This window comes from Capricornis sumatraensis, chromosome 8 (assembly GCF_032405125.1).
Source record: "Capricornis sumatraensis isolate serow.1 chromosome 8, serow.2, whole genome shotgun sequence".
NCBI lineage: Eukaryota > Metazoa > Chordata > Mammalia > Artiodactyla > Bovidae > Capricornis > Capricornis sumatraensis.
Genome location: NC_091076.1, coordinates 87,198,814 through 87,221,198, shown reverse-complemented (window position 1 = coordinate 87,221,198; position 22,385 = coordinate 87,198,814). Strand labels below are relative to the sequence as shown.

Below are 22,385 nucleotides of genomic sequence, written 5' to 3'. Positions count from 1 at the left end.
TCCCTGTTTAAAACTTGTAAATTAGAAGTTTGTAATACAAAACTTCTTAATCATAGGACAAAACCCAAACCTTTCACCAGCCCTGTAAAGCCCTGGGCCATCCAGGCCCTGCCCATCTCTCTGCCCCCTTCTCACTCCCCACTCCTTCACTGCCTTCAGCTCCTCCAAAGCACCAAACTCTTCCTAGGCTCTGAGCCTTAGCATGCGCTGTTCCCTCTGCCTGGAAGGCCCCTCCCTAGCTTGATAGCTGGCGAGGCCTCCTCACCCTTCTGATCCCAGCTGCAACCTCACATCTCACAGACCTCCCCCTGACCAATTCCAGGGAAGGTGGGACCCCTCCTTAGTTCCTCTCTCACTCAGAACTGGCTGGTCTTCTTCCTTCACACCACTTGCCAACATCTCAGAGCTTGTATTTTCATATGCTTAGCTATTTAATCTCTGTCTCTCCCAGAGCCCAAATTCTCCACTTGAAGGACTGCCATCTCTCAATCACAGCTGTACCCCCACACCCAGCCCAGGACCCAACATAAAAGTAGACATCCAATAACTATTTGTGGAACAAATGAATCTTTCATCTTGTTCTCATCAGAACCCCATTCCCAGCCTTTCTTTCATCTCTGGCCTTTGCATGAGTTGCTTCCTCTACCTGAAAGGTTCTTTCCTTCTACCACCTCAGCTGATCCACATATCATAAGACTAGTTTCTCTAGGATTTGTCCTTGGCCTCCTCATTAGAATTAGGGTTTCCCTCTGGGCTCCCCTGGTTTCCTCTAATGGCATTCTATCATAACACTCAAAAATTGCAAATTTCCAGGTAAACAGGAGAGATTGTTAGCAACAATGATCTACTCCCGCCTCTCCCGCGACCTCTCCGCTCCAGCTGGCTCAAGGGCATCCATTCTCTGCCTTTCAAACCATCAGGAGCCCCATTTCCTATTCATTCAATAAGCACTGATCAGGCACCCCTGTGTTTTTTTTTTTTTTTACTGCAGCACTGGAGTGGCAGAGAGGAAGGGAGGGATACAGACAGGATTCTTCCAAAGGTGAGACTGAAGCAAGTGAAAGCATCAGAAGTGCTAAGCAAATGCCCAGCCAACCCACATCCAGGGTGCAAGTAGGCACCACGGAGGCTGGGGGCCAAGGGCAGGACCAGCACATTGAGTTCCACCCTCTTCACTGAGCACCTGCTGTATGCAGGGTGTGACGGGTGAGAGGGTTAGGGATATGGAGAGGTGATCCTGAATGGCAGACACATCTGGGGTCAGTCACCTCCAGCACAGCTGTGCAAAGGTCACTGAATTTGTGGTCTGTCTTCCCATCCTGGGAGCAGCTGGAAGAAACAGTGTTGGGGCCACTTCCCAGAGGACCCTCTGCCAAACCCTACAGTCTCTTTCATGCCAGGCTGCTCTGCTCCTGTGAGCTGTTGCTCATTCCCTCTTTCTTGACATTCCCCACACACCAGTTTATCAAAGTCCAGAGGCCATTACCTGGGAAAGGGGCAAAAATGCATGGTCCTGAGCTCCCATCTGCTGACCCTGGAGTGGGACCTGGCATCTGCATGTGTACAGTTGCCTCAGCCTGGCACACTCATGTGAGAGCCCCACTGCTTCTGTTGCTTCTGGGATCAGCCCACAAACCCTCCTTTGCCCCTGGCTGCCAGCTTCTGCCCTCTGCCCACCCCTTAAATCCATCCAAGCCCCTTGTTCTACTTGCACATCCGCACTCTAGTACCCCAGGCTAGACTCTGTTCTGCCTTTGGTTGGCTAACAGCACCCAGACTTGACTTGACCAAAGCCAACCCCCCTGGAACCAACCTGCCTCCCCACCGCTGGTAATGCCCACTTCAGAGAGCATCCTGCCTACTGTCCAAGCCAGAGACTTGGTTATCAGACTTGGCTCCCTGTCTCCCTTCCTCCCTTATTTCAGCAACAACTCAATCCTGATCTGCCTCCCCAGCATGTTTCCAGTCTCCCCGTCTCTCTCACCCCAGATTGCATTTATCCCCTAACTGGTTCCCTCCAGAGCGCTAGTCTTTCCTCTTTCTTGTGAATTCTCCAAAACGTTCTAAAATGCAAATCTGACTATAATTACCAGCCCCCCTTCAAACCCTTCAAAATGTTTTCAAGGTCCTAACCCCCTTGACCCACAGGAAAGACCTTGGGTCAGCTGTTCCCAGCTTCCTGCTCCAACTTCTTCCCCTCCCCTCTAAGCTCCAGTAACAGCAAACTGCTTCTGGTTCTAGCCTCCAGATCTTAGACCATTCATTCGTCCTTTGGCACCACCTCCTCCAGGAAGCCATCCCTCTCCACCCACACCCACACGGTCCTTGGAGTATACATACTGACTGCTGGAAGGATCTTTCTACTCACCACACCGAGTTATAATCATTGATTTTCATGTCTCAGTTCCACACTAGCCAGTGAGATCCTTGAGGGCAGGGATGGAGTTCCATTCATCTGTGTATCCCAACCCCTGGCCTGGTGCCTGGCACCAAGGACAGGCTTGGCCAGTGGTTGATGGATGAATGCGGAGTGGAAACTTGAAGGAAGAGAGAGTCAGTCAGGAAGGACTGAGAGGGCAATGAGGGCAAGCCTGGCAGGAGGCTCAGCCAGAGCAAATGTGTGGGCAGCAGAAAAGAGCTTCCCTTTATCGCACGCCATGACTGCCCGCCAGCCACTGTGCCTGTACTCTGCTTGCACATTCTGTCTCATTTAATTCTTGCAACAACAGATCAGGAAACTGGCTTCAGAGAACCAAAGCAACCTGCCCAAGGTCACACAGCCAGGCCTGGAATGGAATCCAGGACTGTCTGGCCTGAAAATCTGTGCTCTTTCTGCTGGGTCACACTGCTCTCCTGGGGATAGGACCTTCTGGAGATGGACAAGGAGTGGGCCCAGCTACGCCTCTGCCTAGCTGAGCACCGGAACCAGCTGCCCACGCTCAGGCCGACAGCTTCTTCCTCCCAGCCGGACCAGAGGCTCAGAGGCCAGACAAAGATTTATCTGTTCCTTCCTCCCCTGGCTTTGCTGGGGTGGGGGGTGGTCTTTGATTAGACATGCACACCCCCCACCACCCCCAGAGAAGGGCTGCTGTCTGCTGTACTGCCCAGGGTGCCTGGGGAATGCAGGGGGCCCTGTGACGCTGTCTGGGTTCTGCAGAATCTGTCTCCCTCATCGCACTTGGCCCAGGCTGATATTAAGATTCATCTGCATTCCCCATGCACCCGCCTGGCAGATGGTGGGGGAGGAGGCTGGGTGCGTGCTGGGGGCTGCAGCCAGAGACCAAGCTGGGCCTCGAGGGCCACAGCAGAGTGCCCACCCCCCCTGCCCCACGGGCCAAGCCCAGGCTGGGGCCGTTCCAAATGCTGGGGTACCTCCTCAGCCTCACAGCCTCTGAAAAGTGCTGGGTGCTGGGACTTGACCTTTGATTTTTCTAAGGACTAAAGGGGCCCTGCAATTCCAAGAAGACAACGTGGAGATGTGGGGCTATGGGGGATGGGCCCCACTTTGCAATCTCGAATGAGGGTCTTTTTCTTCCTTCTTGCCCTGGAGGGTTGCAGAAACCTGAGACAGAAACCTGCTGGCATAGGAACCCCACATCCCTCACAGGAAGGGCAGAGTGAAGAATGGAGGTACAGCCTCCAGGGGCCTTGCTCACCTCACTTCTCAGCTTCTCAGCAGGCTTACCCTTGACCACAGCTCCAGATATCCAGCCTGGCCCCTAGCTGCCTTTTCATCCCAAGACTCCAGTCAAGTTTCCTGTCACAGCGACTGGACTGAGAGGTACTGGGGGGAGGTGGGGAGGGTTATCCCAGCCCCCCTGAGTAAAGCAGAAGAGGATAGGAATTGAGATTATAACCAAAGGAGTTCAGGCTAGACACCCAGAAGAACTTCCCCCAGCACAAAAGCAAGTCTTGCAGACAGAGGTGGACTTTGGGCTGTGGAGACGGAAGGAAAACCTTCTTTACTGGCTCTCTTGTAACGGGGTTTGGGAAAAATAATCTTTCCAAATTCCAGGTCTCTTGGGGTTCAGGGCAGCAGATTCTCAGTGCTCCTTGCCAGGAACAGAGGCCCTGCTCAGGGTTGGAATTAGTAGGGTTCCTATCCCCGAGGTCACCACCCTCTCCCTGCCTCGCGGAGTAAACTCCGCCCCCAAATCCTGCCCCCTGCGTCCTAAATCCCCGGGTTGCGGGCCGGCAGGGGAGGAGTTAACTCCGGAGGTACCGGCTGGGCTCACAGTACCTGCCGCCGCCGCCGCCGCCGGTGGTGGGAGGGACGAGGAAGCGGGAGCCGCCTGGGCGCCAGGAGCGCTCCAGTCTGGCGGGAGGCAGCGCGGGTAGCGGCGGCGGGGCTTGGCGCGGCCAGGGGCGTCCGCCAGGGGGCGCGCCGCGACGGGGCGGGAGGGGCCATCTGGCCTGGGGAATTAGCTCTGGGGCGAGCGCGCGCGCGGGTCCCCAACACATCTGGGCGAGAGCGACGCCGCTGGAACCGAGGGGGCATATCTGGGGCCGCGGAGCCACCGCGCAGCTGGGGCCCTTCGAGGCGGTCGGGGCGCACATCTGGGGCCGCGAGAGGGGGCCGCGCCGCGCGCAGCTGGACCGGGGAGGGGGGCGGCGGCTGCACAGCTGGACCGAAGGGGGCGGGGTCGGTCCTGGGCGGCTGGCCGCGCGGAGGGCCGCCAGGGGCCGGGGGACTGGAGCATGGGACGGCGCGCCTGAAAGAGCGAGCAGGGGTGAGGAAGGGCCTGGGACCCTGAAGGGAACAGACCCGAGGAAGGGGCACGAGAGCAAAGGAGGAAGATGCAACTGACTCGCTGCTGCTTCGTGTTCCTAGTGCAGGGCAGCCTCTATCTGGTGAGTGATCCGCGGGGAGCGGCGCGGAGGGGCGGGGGCTGGGAGGACTGGGGGAGAGCGCGGGAAGCTTCCGAGCCCGAAAACTTTCTCCCTTCCCCCTAGCATCCCGGGGATGGAGGAGAAGCCTCGAGGCTGGGGGAGAGGGCGGGTCCGAGGCCGGAGACTGTACAGGAAGGGTTAATAGGGGCGGGGAGAGGGTGCTGGGCTGGCCCACCTACTCGGCCGCTGGTGGCGGGAGGTGCGACGGGCACGAGGGAAAATGCCCGCAGACGTCGCCAAGGGTCACTCGACCTCTTCCCGGGCCCCGGGCCGTGCGGAAGGGTAGTGGAGGGTGGCTGTGGAGCTGATGATCTGCCAGGGTAGGGGGTATGGGCTCTTCCGTGACCTCGGGGACGCGGAGGGACCCGGAGGGCCCCGCGCTCTGGGGCCCCCAGCGCACGAGCTGGCCCAGGCGGGGGGTGGCCCCCGCGTCCCTCGCTCCCGCCTTCCCTCCCGCTCCCTCCCTCCTTGCCTGTTGTTTTCCTCTCCTCTCCCGGCTGCGCGCAGCCGGAGCCCCACAGGACCTGGGCAGGCGGCTCCCGCCCCGGGCGCTCGCGGCAGCTGAGCGGAGCGCCCGAAGCCCGCTCCCCGTGCGCTCGCTCGCGTCTTCCTGGCGGGCCAGGACGCGGGGAATCCACACCAGACCCCAGCTCAGGGCGCGAATCCCCTCCGACCGACCGCCACCTACCAATCCTGTCGTGGAGAAGCCTCAGAGCCACATCTGGGTCTTCTCAAAACAATAATCCCCTTTGCCATTGTGTGGAAGAACCCTTCCCTTGTCACATCTCCCCCTAGGGCCCTTCTCTTCATCCTCCGGACATTCAGCTGTGACCCCCGCCCCCTCAGAGTTAAGTACACGCACACGTCTTCTGCCTTGACCCCAGCCCCGCGGCCCTCCCCTCCTGCTGTCCCTCTGCCCCACCCTTGGGTCCTGGCAGGCAGGGACACCGCGCACAACCGCAGACATGGCCAGGGCCAGAACAGGGGACATGAAGACCCCGAACCCCTTTGTAGCCGTGCGTATGACAACCTCAGGCATTCCACATCCTTATCCCAGGTCCCAGCAAGTCCAGATGCTGCCCAGCTGTGAGCTGGTGCACCTGGCGCTGGCTATGAGACACAGAGGGCCTTTCTTGAAAAGCTGAGCATACCCACGCTGGGCAGCTGTCCTCAGGGAACCTGGTCCATTCCCCGGTGCCCTCCTGAGCTGTCCTGTGTTTGAGCTTGTCAGGCTGTCTTGCTGGCCCTCCCCACAGCTCCTTCAAGAAGCCTCCCCAGATGTTGCCTGTCAGTAGAGCGGATGCCACGGAGGCCATCCGAGCCTCCGCAGAGCTTTCCAGAGATCCCAGATGGGGGTAGGGTTTGGATAAAACTCCCATAGAAGGACCCATCTGGTCTGAGAGCCTGGGGGTATGGTGGATTAGGAGGACTGACCCTGAAGGACTTGGTCTTGTGGTGATGTAAACTGTGAGGCTGGTGTCCCCATCTGTGAAATGGGAATAAGAAGAACTCCCTCCTAGTATGTCGTGTCCTGGCATGTTATCATCAGTGGAGTTTGGTTATCCTGGTTATGGAACTCACCCAGGTCTCCCTCAAATCCTCCCATTAAAGCCTAAACCGCATTTGTGCTTGAGAGAGAACTTCACTGGGTTCTGTTTTCTTCTCTATCCTCTGTTGGTTCTCTTTGCCTCTGAGGGTAGAAACTCCCCCAGTGCAGGAATGGCATCTCATTCAACAGACTAGAAAGTTCCCGAAGGCAAGGGCTGTACCTCCCCTGTCAAACGAGGGGCTCTCTCAGCAGAGAGATGGAGCACCCCGAACTGGCTTGGGGCTCTTTGAAGGCAGACAGTGTACTGCCCCCATTAGCCTGGGAATATCACAGAGGTGGAGACTGTATCTCTCCTAGACAACAACTGCTCTGTCCACGGAGGGGTGTACTGCGGTCTGATGAAGGCTCTCCCGAGATCAGGAGCTGGGCCTCCCCCATCAGACTTGGAGCTCTCTTAAGAGGAGAAGCTGGGTACCTCTGCAACCTTGGTCCCGGGAGAGAATTCCCCACCATCCTTCCAGACTTTGAATAGTGGCCAGAGGCAGCACAGTGGTGAGAGGAGCTAGGCGTGACCTGAGTGTCAGAACGTGAGATGGAACCATGACACAGGCCAGAATGCACACCCAACCCCCAGTGTAAGTGAGCAACGTGCCGGGGCCCCTCGGCCCCAAGTCAGAGTGGAAGGGAGGGGCAGAGAGACGGTGCTGGTGGTAAGGAGTGGTGGGCCGGAATTCCTGAGTCCTCCGAAGGAGGACCCAGGTGCTCACTCTCCTCCCAACTCCCTCCGCAGGTCATCTGCGGCCAGGATGACGGCCCGCCAGGCTCAGAGGACCCTGAGCATGATGACTCTGAGAGCCAGGCCCGGCCCCGGATGCCTCGAAAGCGGGGCCACATGTCCCCTAAGTCCCGCCACATGGCCAACTCTACTCTCCTAGGACTGCTGGCTCCACCTGGGGAGGCATGGGGGGTCCTTGGGCAGCCCCCCAGTCGCCCAAACCACAGCCCCCCGCCGTCAGCCAAAGTGAAGAAAATCTTTGGCTGGGGTGATTTCTACTCCAACATCAAGACGGTAGCCCTGAACCTGCTGGTCACGGGGAAGATCGTGGACCACGGCAACGGGACCTTCAGCGTCCACTTCCGACACAATGCCACAGGCCAGGGCAATATCTCCATCAGCCTCGTGCCCCCGAGTAAAGCTGTAGAGTTCCACCAGGAGCAGCAGATCTTCATTGAAGCCAAGGCTTCCAAAATCTTCAACTGCCGGATGGAGTGGGAGAAGGTGGAACGGGGCCGCCGCGTTTCGCTCTGCACCCACGACCCAGCCAAGACCTGCTCCCGAGAGCACGCTCAGAGCTCAGCCACCTGGAGCTGCTCCCAGCCCTTCAAAGTCGTCTGCGTCTACATCGCCTTCTACAGCACGGACTACAGGCTAGTCCAGAAGGTGTGCCCGGACTACAACTACCACAGCGATACTCCCTACTACCCCTCTGGGTGACCCTGGGCAGGCCACGAAGGGCAGGCCAGGGCTGGAAGGACAGGCCTGCCCACACAGGAAGCCATCTGTCTGGATACTGGGCAGGGAAGGGAAGGGGCCTCAGGCAGGGAGCTCCGGGATGGAGAGGAGGAGAGGCCAAGTGTGGCCAGAACCGGGTCTCAGGTGGTGGGGAAGGGGTTGCAGGTGCTGGCCCCAACCTGAGGCTGTGGAGCGAGCAGGACTCAGGAGCGCTGGCCAAGGAGTGGGTTCTCTGGGTGGCCTCACAGGGCTTCCCCACTGAGCGACAGAAAGATGCCGGGTCCAGGAAGCCCCTGGGGCAGGCAGACCAATAGCTATTGAGAGGAGCCTAAAATCTTGGCTCCCTCCTTGCCATCCTGAGAAAGAATAGCAATGAGGAGATTATTTCGTCAGTGTGGTCCAAGTGAGCACCGCAGGATGGTCGAGCTGGGGCGTCCTGGCAGCCAGCAGCAGGAACTCTCCAGCCCCACCCAGGGGGCAGCCCTGAGCCCCCATCCTGGACTGTGGTCTGAGCTCGGCTTGAGGCGGAAGTGGTGACCCTTGGAGTCTTTGATGTTTTGGCAGAGAGGGAACCTGCTCTTAGCCAGGCCTCCCCTTTCCAAAATCGCTTCTCTTGCCATTCCTCCCCACCCCACCCTCGAGCTGAAGTACCCCTCTGTCCATAAGACAGGACAATGGCGATTCTCCCAGCACCAAGGCCACAGGTGGAAGCCTCCCGTGAGCTGCGTGTTCCTCCCCCGTCCTGCCCCTGCTGGCTCCTCTGGGAGTGACCTTATCCAGCAAGTGAGCCTTCCACAGCCAGCCTTGCCCATCAGCCCAGGGCTCGCCTGGATAAAGACGCTGCCTCCCTCGTGGCCTGCTCGGGGTGGGCGAGGCCACACTGTGGTGGGTGTGCTGGACCTGTCCCGTAGTGTCTGTCTGTGGGGGTGGGGGTGGGGGGGTGGGGTTTGTGAAATCACTTGATGGTCGACTTGTGTGTGCAGACTCTTGTTCACCGAGCAGGGAATAAAGCTTTCCTGGATATCGGACTCCGAGTTGTTGGGGACAGGGGGGTGGGGGGAGGGCCCCAGGTGCCCGGTGTCTGGCCGGCGTCTCTCAGATGTCAGCAGGACATTTCCTGAGGCCGAGCTGCAGAGCTCCAACAGCTGCTGGAGCTGATGCTCCAGGGCTTCCCTCCCCGCCCCCGCCTAGCCCCAGAAGCTGGGCCGATGCTGGGTGGGCCTGGCATTTGCCAAGCACCTGGGGAGGAAGAACTAGCAGGTGGGTGGGCCACACAGGGTGGGTGATCCTGGTCACCTTCCTGGGTTGCCATTTGGGTGGGCCCACTGGGGTACCAATGCTCTGTCAATATTTGCTCTGTGGCTTTGGGCAAGTCCATTGTCCTCTCTGGTTCTGTTTTCATTCTTCTCTATAAAATGAGGAGCTTGCCCAGCCCAGAGGTTCTCAAATGTGAGTGGGCTTCTGAACCGAGAGGGCTGCTAAAGCACAGACTTCCGAGTTCTACCCCAGTTTCTAATTCAGCAGATCTGGAGCGCAGCCTCAGGAGTTGCCTTTCTAAGGAGTAGCGAGTGCCCAGGTAGACACTGATGCTCCTGGCCCAGGGAGCACACTTTGAGGGCCGCACACATGTCCTCGGAGTCCCTTTGTGGCCCCCTCTGCGGAAGTCTCCTGGGAAGGGTCCCATCAGAGAATTGGGTATTTGGTTTCCAGTCTAACATGCTTGGGGAGGAACAGGCTGGGGCGTGGGGGGAGGACAGTAGGGGCTTGGAAGCGGCCATCTCTGTGCTCTGGCCCACAGGAGGGCACCTCATCTGTGAGGGGGTCCATGAGGGGAAGGCAGGGGCCAAGGTCGTGGTGCCCCCTCTGGAGGCCACTCGAGGTCTGCTCTCCTTGGAGGGCGGCACGCAGGACCCCTGCCTCCTTTGCGGCCAGGTAGTCGGAGTGAGGAGAGTCCTAAGGTGCTCTGGCCACCCCAGCCTATCTCCCTTGCCCAGCAGCACTCAGCACAGACTATGCCCTCACAGCACAGAACAGAGCTTGTGGGGCCATGGAAACCATCTTGCTGTCACCCCAGGTTGAAGGAAGTGACCCAGGCAGGGCAAGTGACCGGAGCCCATGCTCCCCTCCCAGCCTCTTCCCCACCCACCCACCACACTGTGCTTCCCAGGGCATCTCTCCTCAGCAGAGATTTGAGAGCTCTTCCATGCCTCCCACTTCCTTCCCACCCTGGGGACAGGGGCCTGGCCTTGCCCTTGGGGGTCTGGGCTTGCTGGATTCTGCTGCATTGTCCCACCTGTGGACACACACTGGACACCAACCCTGAGCAGCTCCCTCAGCCCTGTGGCTGTACTGGGCTCCTCCCCCGTCCAGCCTGGCTGAACTGTCAGCAGGGCTGGGGGCACTCTGACCCAACCTCTCCGACTCCTCTCCTCCTGCGGAGAGCCAGATGCTGCCGACAGCTGGAGGGCTGGCCTGCCTGGCACACATTCCGCCTGCACAGGGGTGGGTTCATTTTAATAACTTCATTTCACCCGTGCGCACACTCCGCTGCCTCATCCCTCCTTTTCCACCTTCCCAGTAACTGGCGGCTCCTCTCAGTTAAGATCTTGCTAACAAATTTCCTCCCGAATCATAATTCTTTTGAAATAGTCCTTGCGCCCTGCTGATCTTGCAATCACCAGATACTTCTGCCCCCACCCCCGATCCCCACAAAGGGTAGGACACTAAGCATCTGGCTATGAAGGTGCCAACCTTTGTCCCCTTGATGAGCAATGCCTAGGGCATCTGCCAAGGAGATGAGATGGACCCCCAGTTCCCAGCAAGTGCTTGGACCACTCATGCCATTCAAAACTCACAGAAGAGCAAATTCTTCAGGAACACACCTGTCTCCTGTACCAGAGAGAAGCTCTAGGTGCCTATCTTTGCCTACACCCTGCTGCCGCTGCCTGCTGTTCTTGCGGCCCTGCTCTCCAATCTGTTCAACTTGGCTGGGGAGCCGGCCAAAGGCACGGGCCTTATCTCCTGCATTTGAGTGGAGCCTCTGGGACAAGCCCTCCAGACTGGGGGCTCTTTGGGAACATGACTTGTAAATCCCCACCAGCCTGGGGAGCCCCTGGGGCCAGGGTCTGTACCTCCCAGGTCAGACTGAAGAGCTTCTGATGCCAGGATCTGTGCCTCCCTCATCAGACTGGAGTCTCTCAGAGAGCAAGAAATGCATTATCGATGCAGCAGGGAAAGCTTGTTCTTTTTTAAGTATTGGAACAGCTGGAGGTGGCCTCTGCCCTCATCCTGGTGCACATCGAGGCAAGCATCCCCTCCTGAGCCTCAGCATCCCCATCTCTAATGGGGTGAATCTTCCCAGTGGTCTGTGAAGCTAACAAGAGGGAATACATGTCAGCTGGCAACGATGGTGAGTCTTCCTTTTGGTGAAGCTTAAGGCAAAAGCAAATGGGTGCCTGGGTCCCTCCTCCCTCCTCTCTCCACCCTCCCTCCTTACCCTCTTCCCAGGGATGAGCAAGCAGGAACTGAGTCACCCTCTTTCCCATCCTTGGCAGGAATGCTGGTGACCTTGCATATGGCAGACTTCTGTGGTGAGGCCCATTGCTCACAGATGACTGAGGTGGTAGGTGGGGAATCTGGGGAAAGGTGTATTTGGGGGTGGAGTGACCAAGGCTGTGGATTATCAAGTAGGTATGTGTAGGGGGTTGTGGGAGACACAATGAACCAGTTGCTCTGTGCTGGGAAGTGATCCAATGTCAAGGTTGGGAATAGGAGAGAGAAATGTTACTTCCAAAGGCTCTGAGTCCTTTGGTACCGCCAGGAAAACCGGGGGCTGGGTGATGGGTCAAGGAGAGGGACCACCAGCCCCGCTAGATGGAGCCAAGATCAGCTGTGGGCAGCACTTGCCCTTTATACCAAAGTCCTGGAGAGGCAGCTGCTACCATTTCCAAGGCGCAATGCCACAGGAGACTGGCACTCAGTTGGGCGCTTGGTTCTGGTTCCACAGGAGCCTGGTTTCCTGTTGGTCTGCCAAACTCAAAGGCTGACCTGATAACAATCCAAGCCAAGGTGTCTCGTTCAAAGCCTCCCAGTTCATCTCAGAGCCACTTGGCTAGATGGTCCCAGGGGAACAAACTAGCACCTCCTGAACCACAGAGGCTACCAAGGAACTGCCAGCATGACAGTTGCAGAAAAATATATCTGGACCCCACTTCTGAGTCTGTAATTTACGAGCTGGGTGCCCTGGACAAATGACACAATCTCCCAGAGCCTCCTTAGGTGAATATCTAGGGGTCTACTTTCCTTGGAACATTGTTGGGAAGGTTAAATGAGTTGCTCAACAAATGTTACTTTTTCCTGTTTGTTTCTGGATATGGGTTTGGGTTCACTTCAGCCTTACTCCTAGTGTGGAGAAGTGGAAAGGTCCCAGGCTGGAGGTAGGAGACTTGGGTACCCATAATGCATGTGGCAGAGACCACTAATATCTGTTTCCCCTTTCTACATATTAATAGTAATAGAATTCCCCATTTTACCTGGGCAGTTGGAGGTCTGAAAAAAACATTTAATTTCACTGCCTCTCTTGCACCTTGATGTGGCCATGTGACTTAGATCTAGCACGTGACATGTGAGCCAGTTACTTGGCAACTTCCAGAAATCTTAAGACTTTGCCCCTTCTTCTTTATTTCGTCCTGCTGCCTGGACTATATTGCTGAAACTCTGTCATCTTAGACCAAGAGGGATAAGAGCCATACCCTAGAAGTGGCAGACCAATGAGCTGGAAGAAGACGCTGATTCCTGAAAATGTTGCGGAACAGAAATATCATATCAGGGGGCTTCTCTGATGGCTCAGACCTAGAGACTCTGCCCATCAATGCAGGAGACACAGGTTCGATCCCTGGTCCAGGAAGATCCCACATGCCACAGAGCAGAGCAGCTAAGCCCATGGGCCACAACTACTGAGCCTGTGCTCTAGAGCCCACGTGCTGCGGCTGCTGCAGCCTGCGTGCCTGAGAGCCTGTGCTCCACGCCAAGCCACTGCAACCAGAAGCCTACTCACTGCAGCTAGAGAGGAGCCCCTGCTCACCACAACTAGAGGAAAGCGTACACAGCAAGGAGGATCCCGCGCAACCGCATAAATAATTTTTTAAAAGAAATATCACACCAGTCCTAGGCTCCCACCTTCAGACTTTTAGGTAAGAGAAAAATCAAAATTTTATCTTACTGGGTCTCCATTTCCAGCAGTGAGGTCTAGCCCCACTTGATTCACGGGATGTGGTTGAGTGCTTCACTTCTAAGGCTCTCATCTGTAGAAAGGAGAAAATGCTCACCTATCTTCCCACCCTTCCAAGAGGTTCTATCAACTCACAGGCAAGAAGGAACTTGGGAAAGCTCTGGTATTCTGCCCCCTCTCTGGCATTGAGGGGCACAGCCACCATTTGGTGGGTATAACAAGTTGCTGCCGCATTGCAGGAGGCCCCTGAGAAACCCAGACGGATCCTGTATCCCTCTCTGAAAGGCCCCTCATCCCCAAAGTTAGTCCCCATGTGTCTGAGTCCCTGTCCACATTCAGAGGTTGGTGACATACAATCGTCGTTAAGGGCCTGACTGGTCCCAGCCAGATGGGATCCTAATTTAATTAAAACCCTTTAATTACCTGCAACAACACAGCTCTGGAAGTCCAATGCAGAAGGGGGTATGTAATGAGAGGGGGACTGTTGACAGAGTAGGGGCTGCCCTTTCATCACTCTGGGGACCTGGGCTTGTAGAGCGTTTCTCCCACAAGGGTGGGCACAAACTGGATGGTGCAGCCTGTGCAGCCTATGCTTCTGGCATGGTGAGTTGACTGCCAATTGGGGAGTGAGGCAAACCAGGCCCTTGGGGACAGAGTACCAGGCTCCTGATCCTGAAGCTGTCAGTGTTGGTTTTGTGTTTATACTGAGACCAGCACAGGCTGTATAAGCTCCGGTTTGAGCTCCCCAAACCAGTCTGGGTAGGAGCAGGCATGGTTCTAATTTCTCCTGAATTGGCCTGGCTTAAGAAACAGGGGCACTTCTGCTTCCACCCAGGAAAAGCAATGCCCCTGTGAACTCAATAGGTGTTATCCACCTGGGGAGGGAGATGAAAGAGGGTGACTCAGGCTGCAGAGGGACCATGTGGTTTCTTGGGGTCTAGCAAGGAGTCCCCTTCCCCCAACTTGGTGCTGGCCCTCAACTGGCTTCTCCCTGTGAAGGCAGAAGGCACTGGCCCAGGCCAGGCTGGAGCCTGCCAAGCCTTGGCGGGGCAGACTCAGAAACCTAGACTCCGTGAGTTGGGCTATTTTTAAGCCTTGTGGATATAATACATTAATACCCTTCTGTTCTCCCTTAGTATTTATTCATTCAACAAATACTGTTTAATAAAGCCTCTGGAAGTTCCAGCTGGTCTCCATGGGGCCAGATCATCAGGGGAAGAGGTTTCAGTTCACACTTGAACCAGAGCCTTAAAGGACATATTCTGCTGTAGTCAGTGTGATGTCAATGGCTAGGATTGAAGCAAGAAACCTCAAGAAGAGGAAAAAACTCAAGGAAAAAAGTAGGAGCCATGAGTCCCCACCACTCCATACCCAAATGTTCTCCTTTTGAAGCTGAAGCCAAGAGCACTGTCGTTGAACATGTTCCCCAGTACCCAGGCTCTGGCCTTCCCTTCTTCCTCCTCCCATCCAGCATCCAGCCTCAACTCTCCATTCCACCTTGCTTCCTCTCTTATCCCCCGGCATCCACGGTCCTCTTCAAAAGAGCCTGCTTCTACCTTTGACTCAGGTTGAGTCTGGAGTGCTATGTAACTGCCAACTTGGGGACTGTCCCAGCAGGAAAGTAGGTGTCGCCCCAGATTAACTGGAAACTGGACACAGGAGCTGTCGTTCCCCATCAGATTGGAGACGCGTGAGGGCAGGTGCTGTGCCCCTGTCCACCTGGCCTGGAGGCTCCCCAGAGGCAGGAAGGCCTTCCTTTGAGGCATATCTGCTCGAAAGTGTCCTGCACACATCCTCTCCCTGGGAGGTCATCCCTGATGGGCCTCATTGGACGGTGCACTGAGGCGTGATCACAGCCTTTGCTCTGCCAGCTTGGGAGAGGAAGTGACGACAGGGGGACAAGCTGCCGCACTGTTCTCACTCCAGCAGCCTGGGTCCTCCTGGCTGGGGGAGAGGGTATGCCGGGAAGGTGAGGCAGCATGTCAGTGCTGGCACACCCCTCCTCCCACCTGTCCCGTTAGCGTATGCTGTCTTCTCTAGAACAGTCTTCAGAGACCTAGGTTATCTCCGGGGACTCAGTGAGGGGCATCGTGCGTCACAGGAAAAGCCAGGGTCTTTCAGCTCTTAACCCAGTACCTGCTCTTTCCTGACACCAGGCTTCCTCACCCCTGATCCTCTTCGTGACTTGAGGAGTGGTCCCACCTGGGGAAGGATGGCCTGTCCAGCCCCAGGGAGATTGGCTCCTCCACCTTGGGGTCAGAGCAAGGCTATTCCCCAGTCAGGATGTGACTGGCTTGGTTGCCATGTGACCTTGTTCTGGTCCCCTCAGCCCTCTGGGCCTGGATGGCAGTTCTTTCCCCCACCTGCTCACAAGGTTCCCTCAAGGAACAGCTCTGGTGCAATCGATCTGGTCCATGTAGGACTGTTGCCATCTGGCTGGGCTCACAGGCATGGGGGAAAAGGGCTGATTTTTCGTCTGTCCAGGGAAGGCTGTGGAGGGCAGCACTTGATCACACCGATGCTGGAGTCAAGTTGCCTGGATTCAAGTCCTTGCTCTGCCACTTCCTAATTGTAGAATTTTGGCAAGTTATTGGACATCTTTGTGCCTCCTTTCCCCATCTGTAAAATGGGGGTGATCTTTACCTGCCAGAGGGCTGCTGTGAGCTGGAAGATGTAAAGCAGTTGAACTGTGTTTGGCGCAGCTGCCCTGAGCACAGTCCAAGCCTGTAGCCCTCTTTGAGCCTGGCCAAGCCTGGGTACGAGGGAGGGAGAAGAATGGCCATGGGCGGGAATGTGCAGGAAGAAAGATCCACAGGGAAGGTCAGAAGTCTGTCCTGTCTACAGAAGATGACACCTATGAAGGAATCTACTGATTCTGGTTGAGAAGCAGAGCTCTTGGTTGTGTTCCTACTGCTCCTTGGGCCCCAAATCCCCCTTCCACACTCCAGAAGCCCCGGGGTATTTCCCCCGGGACTTTGATTGGTAGGTACAAGGCTTGGGGAATGCAGGTGGCCAAAGGGTCTTTATTTAGAAGCAGAGGTAAACTCCCAGAGCAGTCAGCCACGCGTGCTCCCAGGGCTGATGCAGCCTCCTTGGGCCTCTCCTACCTTACTTTGCCCCACCCCCATCGCATCTGTCTTGATCACCTCCACCCAGTGGATCAATTTCTCATCAGCTTGGATGGTCTGTGGTCCTTTGCTGGTACTCCCGGGATCTGGGTGTGTGAAACGTGCCCATTTCAGACTGTACCCTGAGGGTGAGTCCCTGAGGACTGGGCCTCTGTGACCCATTTCTTCCACACTTTGAGAAGGTCCAAGGGCATGGGGTAGACATGGGGCCTGGCCGTAAATCTTGTGCCTCACAGATAGCTCTGAACTCTATCATGGGAGCCTTTCACAGGAACAGAGAGAAGGAGAAGGGAAGACACAGGTCAAGAGGCAGCTGAAACCCTGCCCTGTGGCATCTGCAATAAATGAGGAGGATGCTGTTTGGGGAAATCAGGGGTAGGTGGAGGATATTAGAGTGTGGAAAGGTCTATAAATGCCCCATTTACCAGCCTTGGCAGCTCCCAGGCCAGGGGTAGGAGGGAGCCTGCTCTGCTCAGTCAAGCTCTGCCATCTGCTGCATCTCAGTGGAGAGCAGCACTGGAGGGCTCGTTGTAGGCAGAGTTTCTTTTTTTTTTAATGCGACAGGATCAGGCTCAAGATGTCACTCTAGTGAGTGGTACTGGAGACAAGGGAGAGAACTGTCTAGGAAAACAGGGGAGAAATAATAGAAGCTTCCATGCTCCAGGAGGAGGGAAGGTCAGAGAGCAGAAAAGGAAGGGAAAAAGAAAAGAAGCCAAAATGGAAAATTGTGTTAAACAAAAAAGCGGGATTGGATTAGCAGGTATGCATCACCCGTCACTCCCTGGGCCCTCACGAGGCAGCAGCCATCCAAGACCAGGGCTCCAGGGCCCTGACATCCTCTCCCCAAGCCCTGTTTCACAGCCCCAAGCTGAAGTGCTTCTGTCCTGCCTCTTACCTTCCTCTCTGGAATGCCCAATATCAAGCACTCCTAGCTTTTGGCAATTATAACAATGACAGTGGTGACTGGAAACGAAGAATGGAAGAGCTGATCCAGGTGACTGAAAGGCTGGTGCTGGCACTCTTCCTGAGACTCCCCCCGTTACAGCAGGTGAGGGCCTCAGAGCTTGCAGGATGTGGGGCTGGCCAGTCCATGCAGGATGCCCTTCCCACAGGTAATTCTCCCTCAGAAGATCCCCACACTCTCAAAGGGGCCCACTTCAGGGTCCCACTGCAGACTGACATTCCATTTCAAGAAATCCTAAACAGCAATGGACTCAAAAGGATACATATATGGCTTAGGGTAGGACCAACAACAGTACCCAGCAATAACAACGACATCAGCAGCAGTTTACTTTCCTGGAGCCCATGAATGGCAGTCCCCATGTTAAGGACTTGATATATATTTAACTCATTAATTTCCCATGGGAACTCTATGAAATATACCCATCTCACAGATTAAAAACAACAACCACAACTAAGGCTTATACTTGCAGGCGCTTTGGCCAAGATCATGAGTGGTGGGAAGAGATCAGAGCCAGGCTCCTGAACAACCCTGGCTGGACCCCCAGTGCTGCCTGGACTCTCACCAACTCCTCCCCAGCAGCTAGTTCCAATCACACCCCCACCCCCTTCCCAGGAATTCTCCGCCAATAACCTTATTTCCTACTTAACACATGACAACATGTAAGTCACCAGATACAACCTTGCTCAACTTCCCACTATGAGACAAACCCCCTTTCTGCAGGACTCTCCTCCCACCCAGAAAGGGTGTCCCTAGTCTTTCTACTCGTGCCCACCAGCCTGCTTCTCCTCCCAGCTCTCTTGGACTTCCTGCCCAGATGATCCTTTCTCTGCTGGATCACAAAGCTTTAACTGCTTCCTCTCTACTGGATCCCTCCTGGCGACTTGAAACATGCTTCTCTCTCTCTTCCATACAATAGGAAAGATGGAACTCCTTCCTCTACTAATTTTCCTCTTTCAGTTTTGCCCCAACTTCTTTTTTCAATCACAGCCATACCTTGAAGACTTTCTGTACTCTCAACTCCCCATGACCCACCACTCCTCACCTCGCCCCACTCAGGTCCCTTCACTGAAATGGACCTGGCTGAAGTCACTAATGACTTCCATGTTGCTAGCTCCAACGGGCAATTTTATTCTTATTCTATAGCATTTGACACTTTTAACAGTTTTGTATTTGTCCCCTGACATGTATTTCAATTTCTAGCCAATTCTTCTCCTCCTTTGTGGTATTTTTTTTTTTAACCAGCCCTAAAATTTAAGCGCTTCTTAGGGTTTAACTCCTGGACCTCCTTCTCTCTTTACTCTGTACTCCTTGATGATCCAACACACCAAGGGCTTCACAACTACACCTCTAAACCAGTATATTTCAGAACCTTCTCTCCTCTGAATCCTAGGATTGTAAATTCAATAGCCGGCAAGATACCTCCATTTGGATTTCTCAAGGCATCTCATGTGAAACTCAGGCTTCCCTGATAGCTCAGTTGGTAAAAAATCTGCCTGCAAACCACGAGACCCCAGTTTGATTCCTGGGTTGGGAAGATCTGCTGGAGAAAGTACAGGCTACCCGCTCCAGTAGTCTGGAGCTTCCCTTGCGGCTCAGCTGGTAAAGAATTCGCCTGTAATGCGGGAGACCTCGGTTCCCAGAAACTTCTCTCCTTGGAATCCTAGGCTCACAAATTCAATAGCCTGCATGACACCTCCATTTGAATTTCTCAAGGCATCTCATAATCAACAAGTAAAATGAAATTGATCATCCAGTTTCCCTGCTTATTTTTCCACTGGCCTCTATTTGGGTAACCTCTAATCACCTCTGTCCTTTCTCTATCCAATCATCAAGTTCTGACAGATCAGTCCCCTAACCTCTCTCTAAAGTATCTCTTCTCCAGCTCTGCCATCTCTGTGGCTCAAGTTCTATTTCTTGCCTTCTTCCATCCCCACTCACATTGTTAACTTTTCTACACTCAAGCCAAAGTTTTATTAAAATGAAAATCTTATCATTCCCTCCTCCTTAATAAAGTGCTTCCAAGATTTCCCCACTGTTCTTAGCATAAACACCCAGACTCTGAATGTGACCTTTGAAGGTCCTGCCAAGGTCTGGCTTCTAACTTGCTGTCACACTTCTCCATATTCCAGCCACTCAGTCTTCCCTGGGTTTCCAGAATGCAAGCACCATGCTCCCTCCTGACTCTGGGCTTCATGCAGGTGACTTCTTGTGTGTGGAATGTGACTCTCCAACTTTACCAAGTTGACAGCTCTTCATCCTGCAGCTCTCACTTCCAAAAGTCGTCGTAGGGAAGCCTTTCTGGATCCTCCAGAAGAGATTAACTGCCTACTCCAGGCTCTCACGGTGCCTATACATTTCTTTCAGAGCCCTCCCCATGGCTTGGTGTTATGGATTTGTGAGATTATTAAGGGACTTCTCTCTCCATTAGACTGTCAGGTCCAATGAGGACAGAGAGCAGTTAGTTTCCTACTGTTTATCCCTAGAAATTAGCATAGCTTCTGGCACATCACATATCAAATTTTTAGCAAAGAAAACAAAAAGGGCTCTAAAAATTAAATTTTAAAAGGCCAAACCCATGCAAGGTTCTTAAATTTTGGTGGGTGCAAAAGGCCCTCGGGACTATCCATTGTATGCTAACCATGCTCAGATGCCTCTTTAACTTTTGTTCAGAGGTAATGGAGACATGAAGGAGACCACATCCCTGGAATGACTTAAGATTACACTGGAAAATTTACTGAGGGCTGTGTGTGCGCGCCTATTTTCCATTAGTGTGTCGATAAACACTTTCAATACCTCTGAGAGATAGAAATAAAAGTATTTATTTACCCAGAGAGATTAAAATGTGTAATATGACTATTGGTTCATGTATCTTCATGTATCAATGTCAGTCTATCTATAAATTTCCAAAGAGGCAGTACTTCATTTTACCATTAAACTAGTAAGTGCATTTTAGAGTGCTGCAGGATAACAGGAAATAAAGCACAAAGAAGCTGCAGGACAAGCTTGAAATCACACCAGTGGTATGCTGGGAGCTGGTTCACACTGGCTCCATAGAGCCAATTGTTGAGGGCTGGTTGTTGAAAGGTCAATTAAAAATCAAACTGTATTAATGTACAACTAACAGCAAAAGTAGTGAATACTCAAAATTCATCTTATTTGTCTTACACTTTACCATTGCCTATGGATTGAGGAGGAAGCACAAGCTGGAATCAAGATTGCCGGGAGAAATATCAATAACCTCAGATATGCAGATGACACCACCTTTATGGCAGAAAGTGAAGAACTGAAGAGTCTCTTGATGAAAAGTGAGAGAGGAGAGTGAAAAAGTTGGCTTAAAGCTCAACAGTCAGAAAACGAAGATCATGGCATCTGGTCCCATCACTTCATGGCAATTAGATGGGGAAACAATGGAAACAGTGGCAGAGTTTGTTTTTCTGGGCTCCAAAATCACTGCAGATGGTGATGGCAGCCATGAAATTAAAAGACACTTACTCCTTGGAAGGAAAGTTATGATCAACCTAGACAGCATATTAAAAAGCAGAGACATTACTTTGCCAACCAAGGTCCGTCTAGTCAAGGCTATGGTTTTTCCAGTAGTCATGTATGGATGTGAGAGTTGGACTATAAAGAAAGCTGAGTGCCAACGAATTGATGCTTTTGAACTGTGGTGCTGGAGAAGACTCTTGAGAGTCCCTTGGACTGCAAGGAGATCAAACCAATCAATCCTAAAGGAAATCAGTCCTGAATATTCACTGGAAGGACTGATGCTGAAGCTGAAGCTCCAATACTTTGACCACCTGATGTGAAGGACTCACTGGAAAAGACCCTGATGCTGGGAAAGACTGAAAGCAGCAGCAGAAGGGGATGACAGAGGTAGATGGTTGGATGGCATCACTAACTCAATGGACACGGATTTGGGTAGACTCCGGAAGTTGGTGATGGATAGGGAGGCCTGGTGTGCTGCAGTTCATGGGGTCGCAGTGTCAGACACGACTGAGTGACTGAACTGAACTGATGGGTTGAGGTTATATACTGTTATCTGTTTGGTGGCAATAATTGACAACAGGGAGCTGCGCTTCCCCTTCCAAGTCTGCATCCAGCAGTATCACTTTGAAGCCTGAAATGGCCACAGTGGGAGTATTTACACTGGAAACTGGCAAGTGCTACCAACCAGGGCTTATATTTTGGGTAAGTGAATATTATACTTTTAGTAGCACACCACTGAACCAAACCACTACCCACAGAAACATTTTAAGGGTCTATAATAAATGTGAAGCCAACTTTTACTTGGAGGACGGACAGGATAAAGTATAGAAACATGTCTGTCTTCAGGAAATCATTCTCATATCTGTGGGCTTCCCTGATAGCTCAGTTGGTAAAGAAACCACCTGCAATGCAGGAGACCTGGGTTCAATTCCTGGATTGGAAGGATCGTCCCAATCCCCTGAAGGGATAGGCTACCCACTCCAGTATTCCTGGACTTCCCCCTGGTGGCTCAGCTGGTAAAGAATCCACCTCCGATGCAGGAGACCTGGGTTCGATCCCTGGGTTGGGAAGATCCCTGGAAAAGGGACCGGCCACCCACACCAGTATTCTGGTCTGGAGAATTCCATGGACTATATAGTCCACAGGGTGACAGAGAGACACAACTGAGCAACTTTCACTTTTCTCAAAACTGTGTAAGGGTTGAAGGTAATTGTTTTCTCAGTTTGAGGCTGTAATTATTCTACAGACATGATTTTTGCTATAAGCCATCAGCCACTAAAGTGTCTGTAATTTTATGGAACCTGTACACCATTACTTCTAGACAAAAGTGTTGACTAAATTGAGACATAAGTTCTTAAGAGTGAGTGGGAGAGATTCCCTTCCTCTCTCCCTGTGAAACTTCTAGAAAGAGTAGCTTATAGGCAAGCCATGTTTGCTTACCTTCTCATCAGTCTTGGCTTCTGCTTCCACCACTTGACAGAAACTGCTCTAAGGGAACCGCTGACCTTATTGCTAAATTCAATAGTTTTTCAGTCCTCGGTGCTTTGACTTTCCGGCTTTGTTTCTGTGGGCCACTCCCCTCTCTTCTCTGTTAGACTGGATTACTGTAGTGAAAATCCTACTCG

General features: G+C 53.7%; 2 protein-coding genes across 2 annotated transcripts in view; one reads left to right on the top strand and one right to left on the bottom strand.

Annotated features, from left to right (window-relative positions):
- Nucleotides 1-22,385, bottom strand: part of PHB1 (prohibitin 1) — a 444,472-nt gene that overhangs the window by 161,660 nt on the left and 260,427 nt on the right. The gene's annotated exons all lie outside the window — the stretch shown is intronic.
- On the top strand, nt 4,798-7,934 carry NXPH3 (neurexophilin 3). The gene is made up of 2 exons (XM_068978920.1): nt 4,798-4,851; nt 7,230-7,934. Exons 1-2 carry the CDS (start codon nt 4,798-4,800, stop codon nt 7,932-7,934), a joined length of 759 nt encoding a protein of 252 aa, XP_068835021.1.

Bases quoted from the DNA above. Each gene is read 5' to 3' on its own strand.
- NXPH3 (XM_068978920.1), top strand. From the start codon at position 4,798: ATGCAACTGACTCGCTGCTGCTTCGTGTTCCTAGTGCAGGGCAGCCTC. The intron at 4,852-7,229 runs GTGAGTGATCCG...CTCCCTCCGCAG, and splicing joins TGCAGGGCAGCCTCTATCTG to GTCATCTGCGGCCAGGATGA.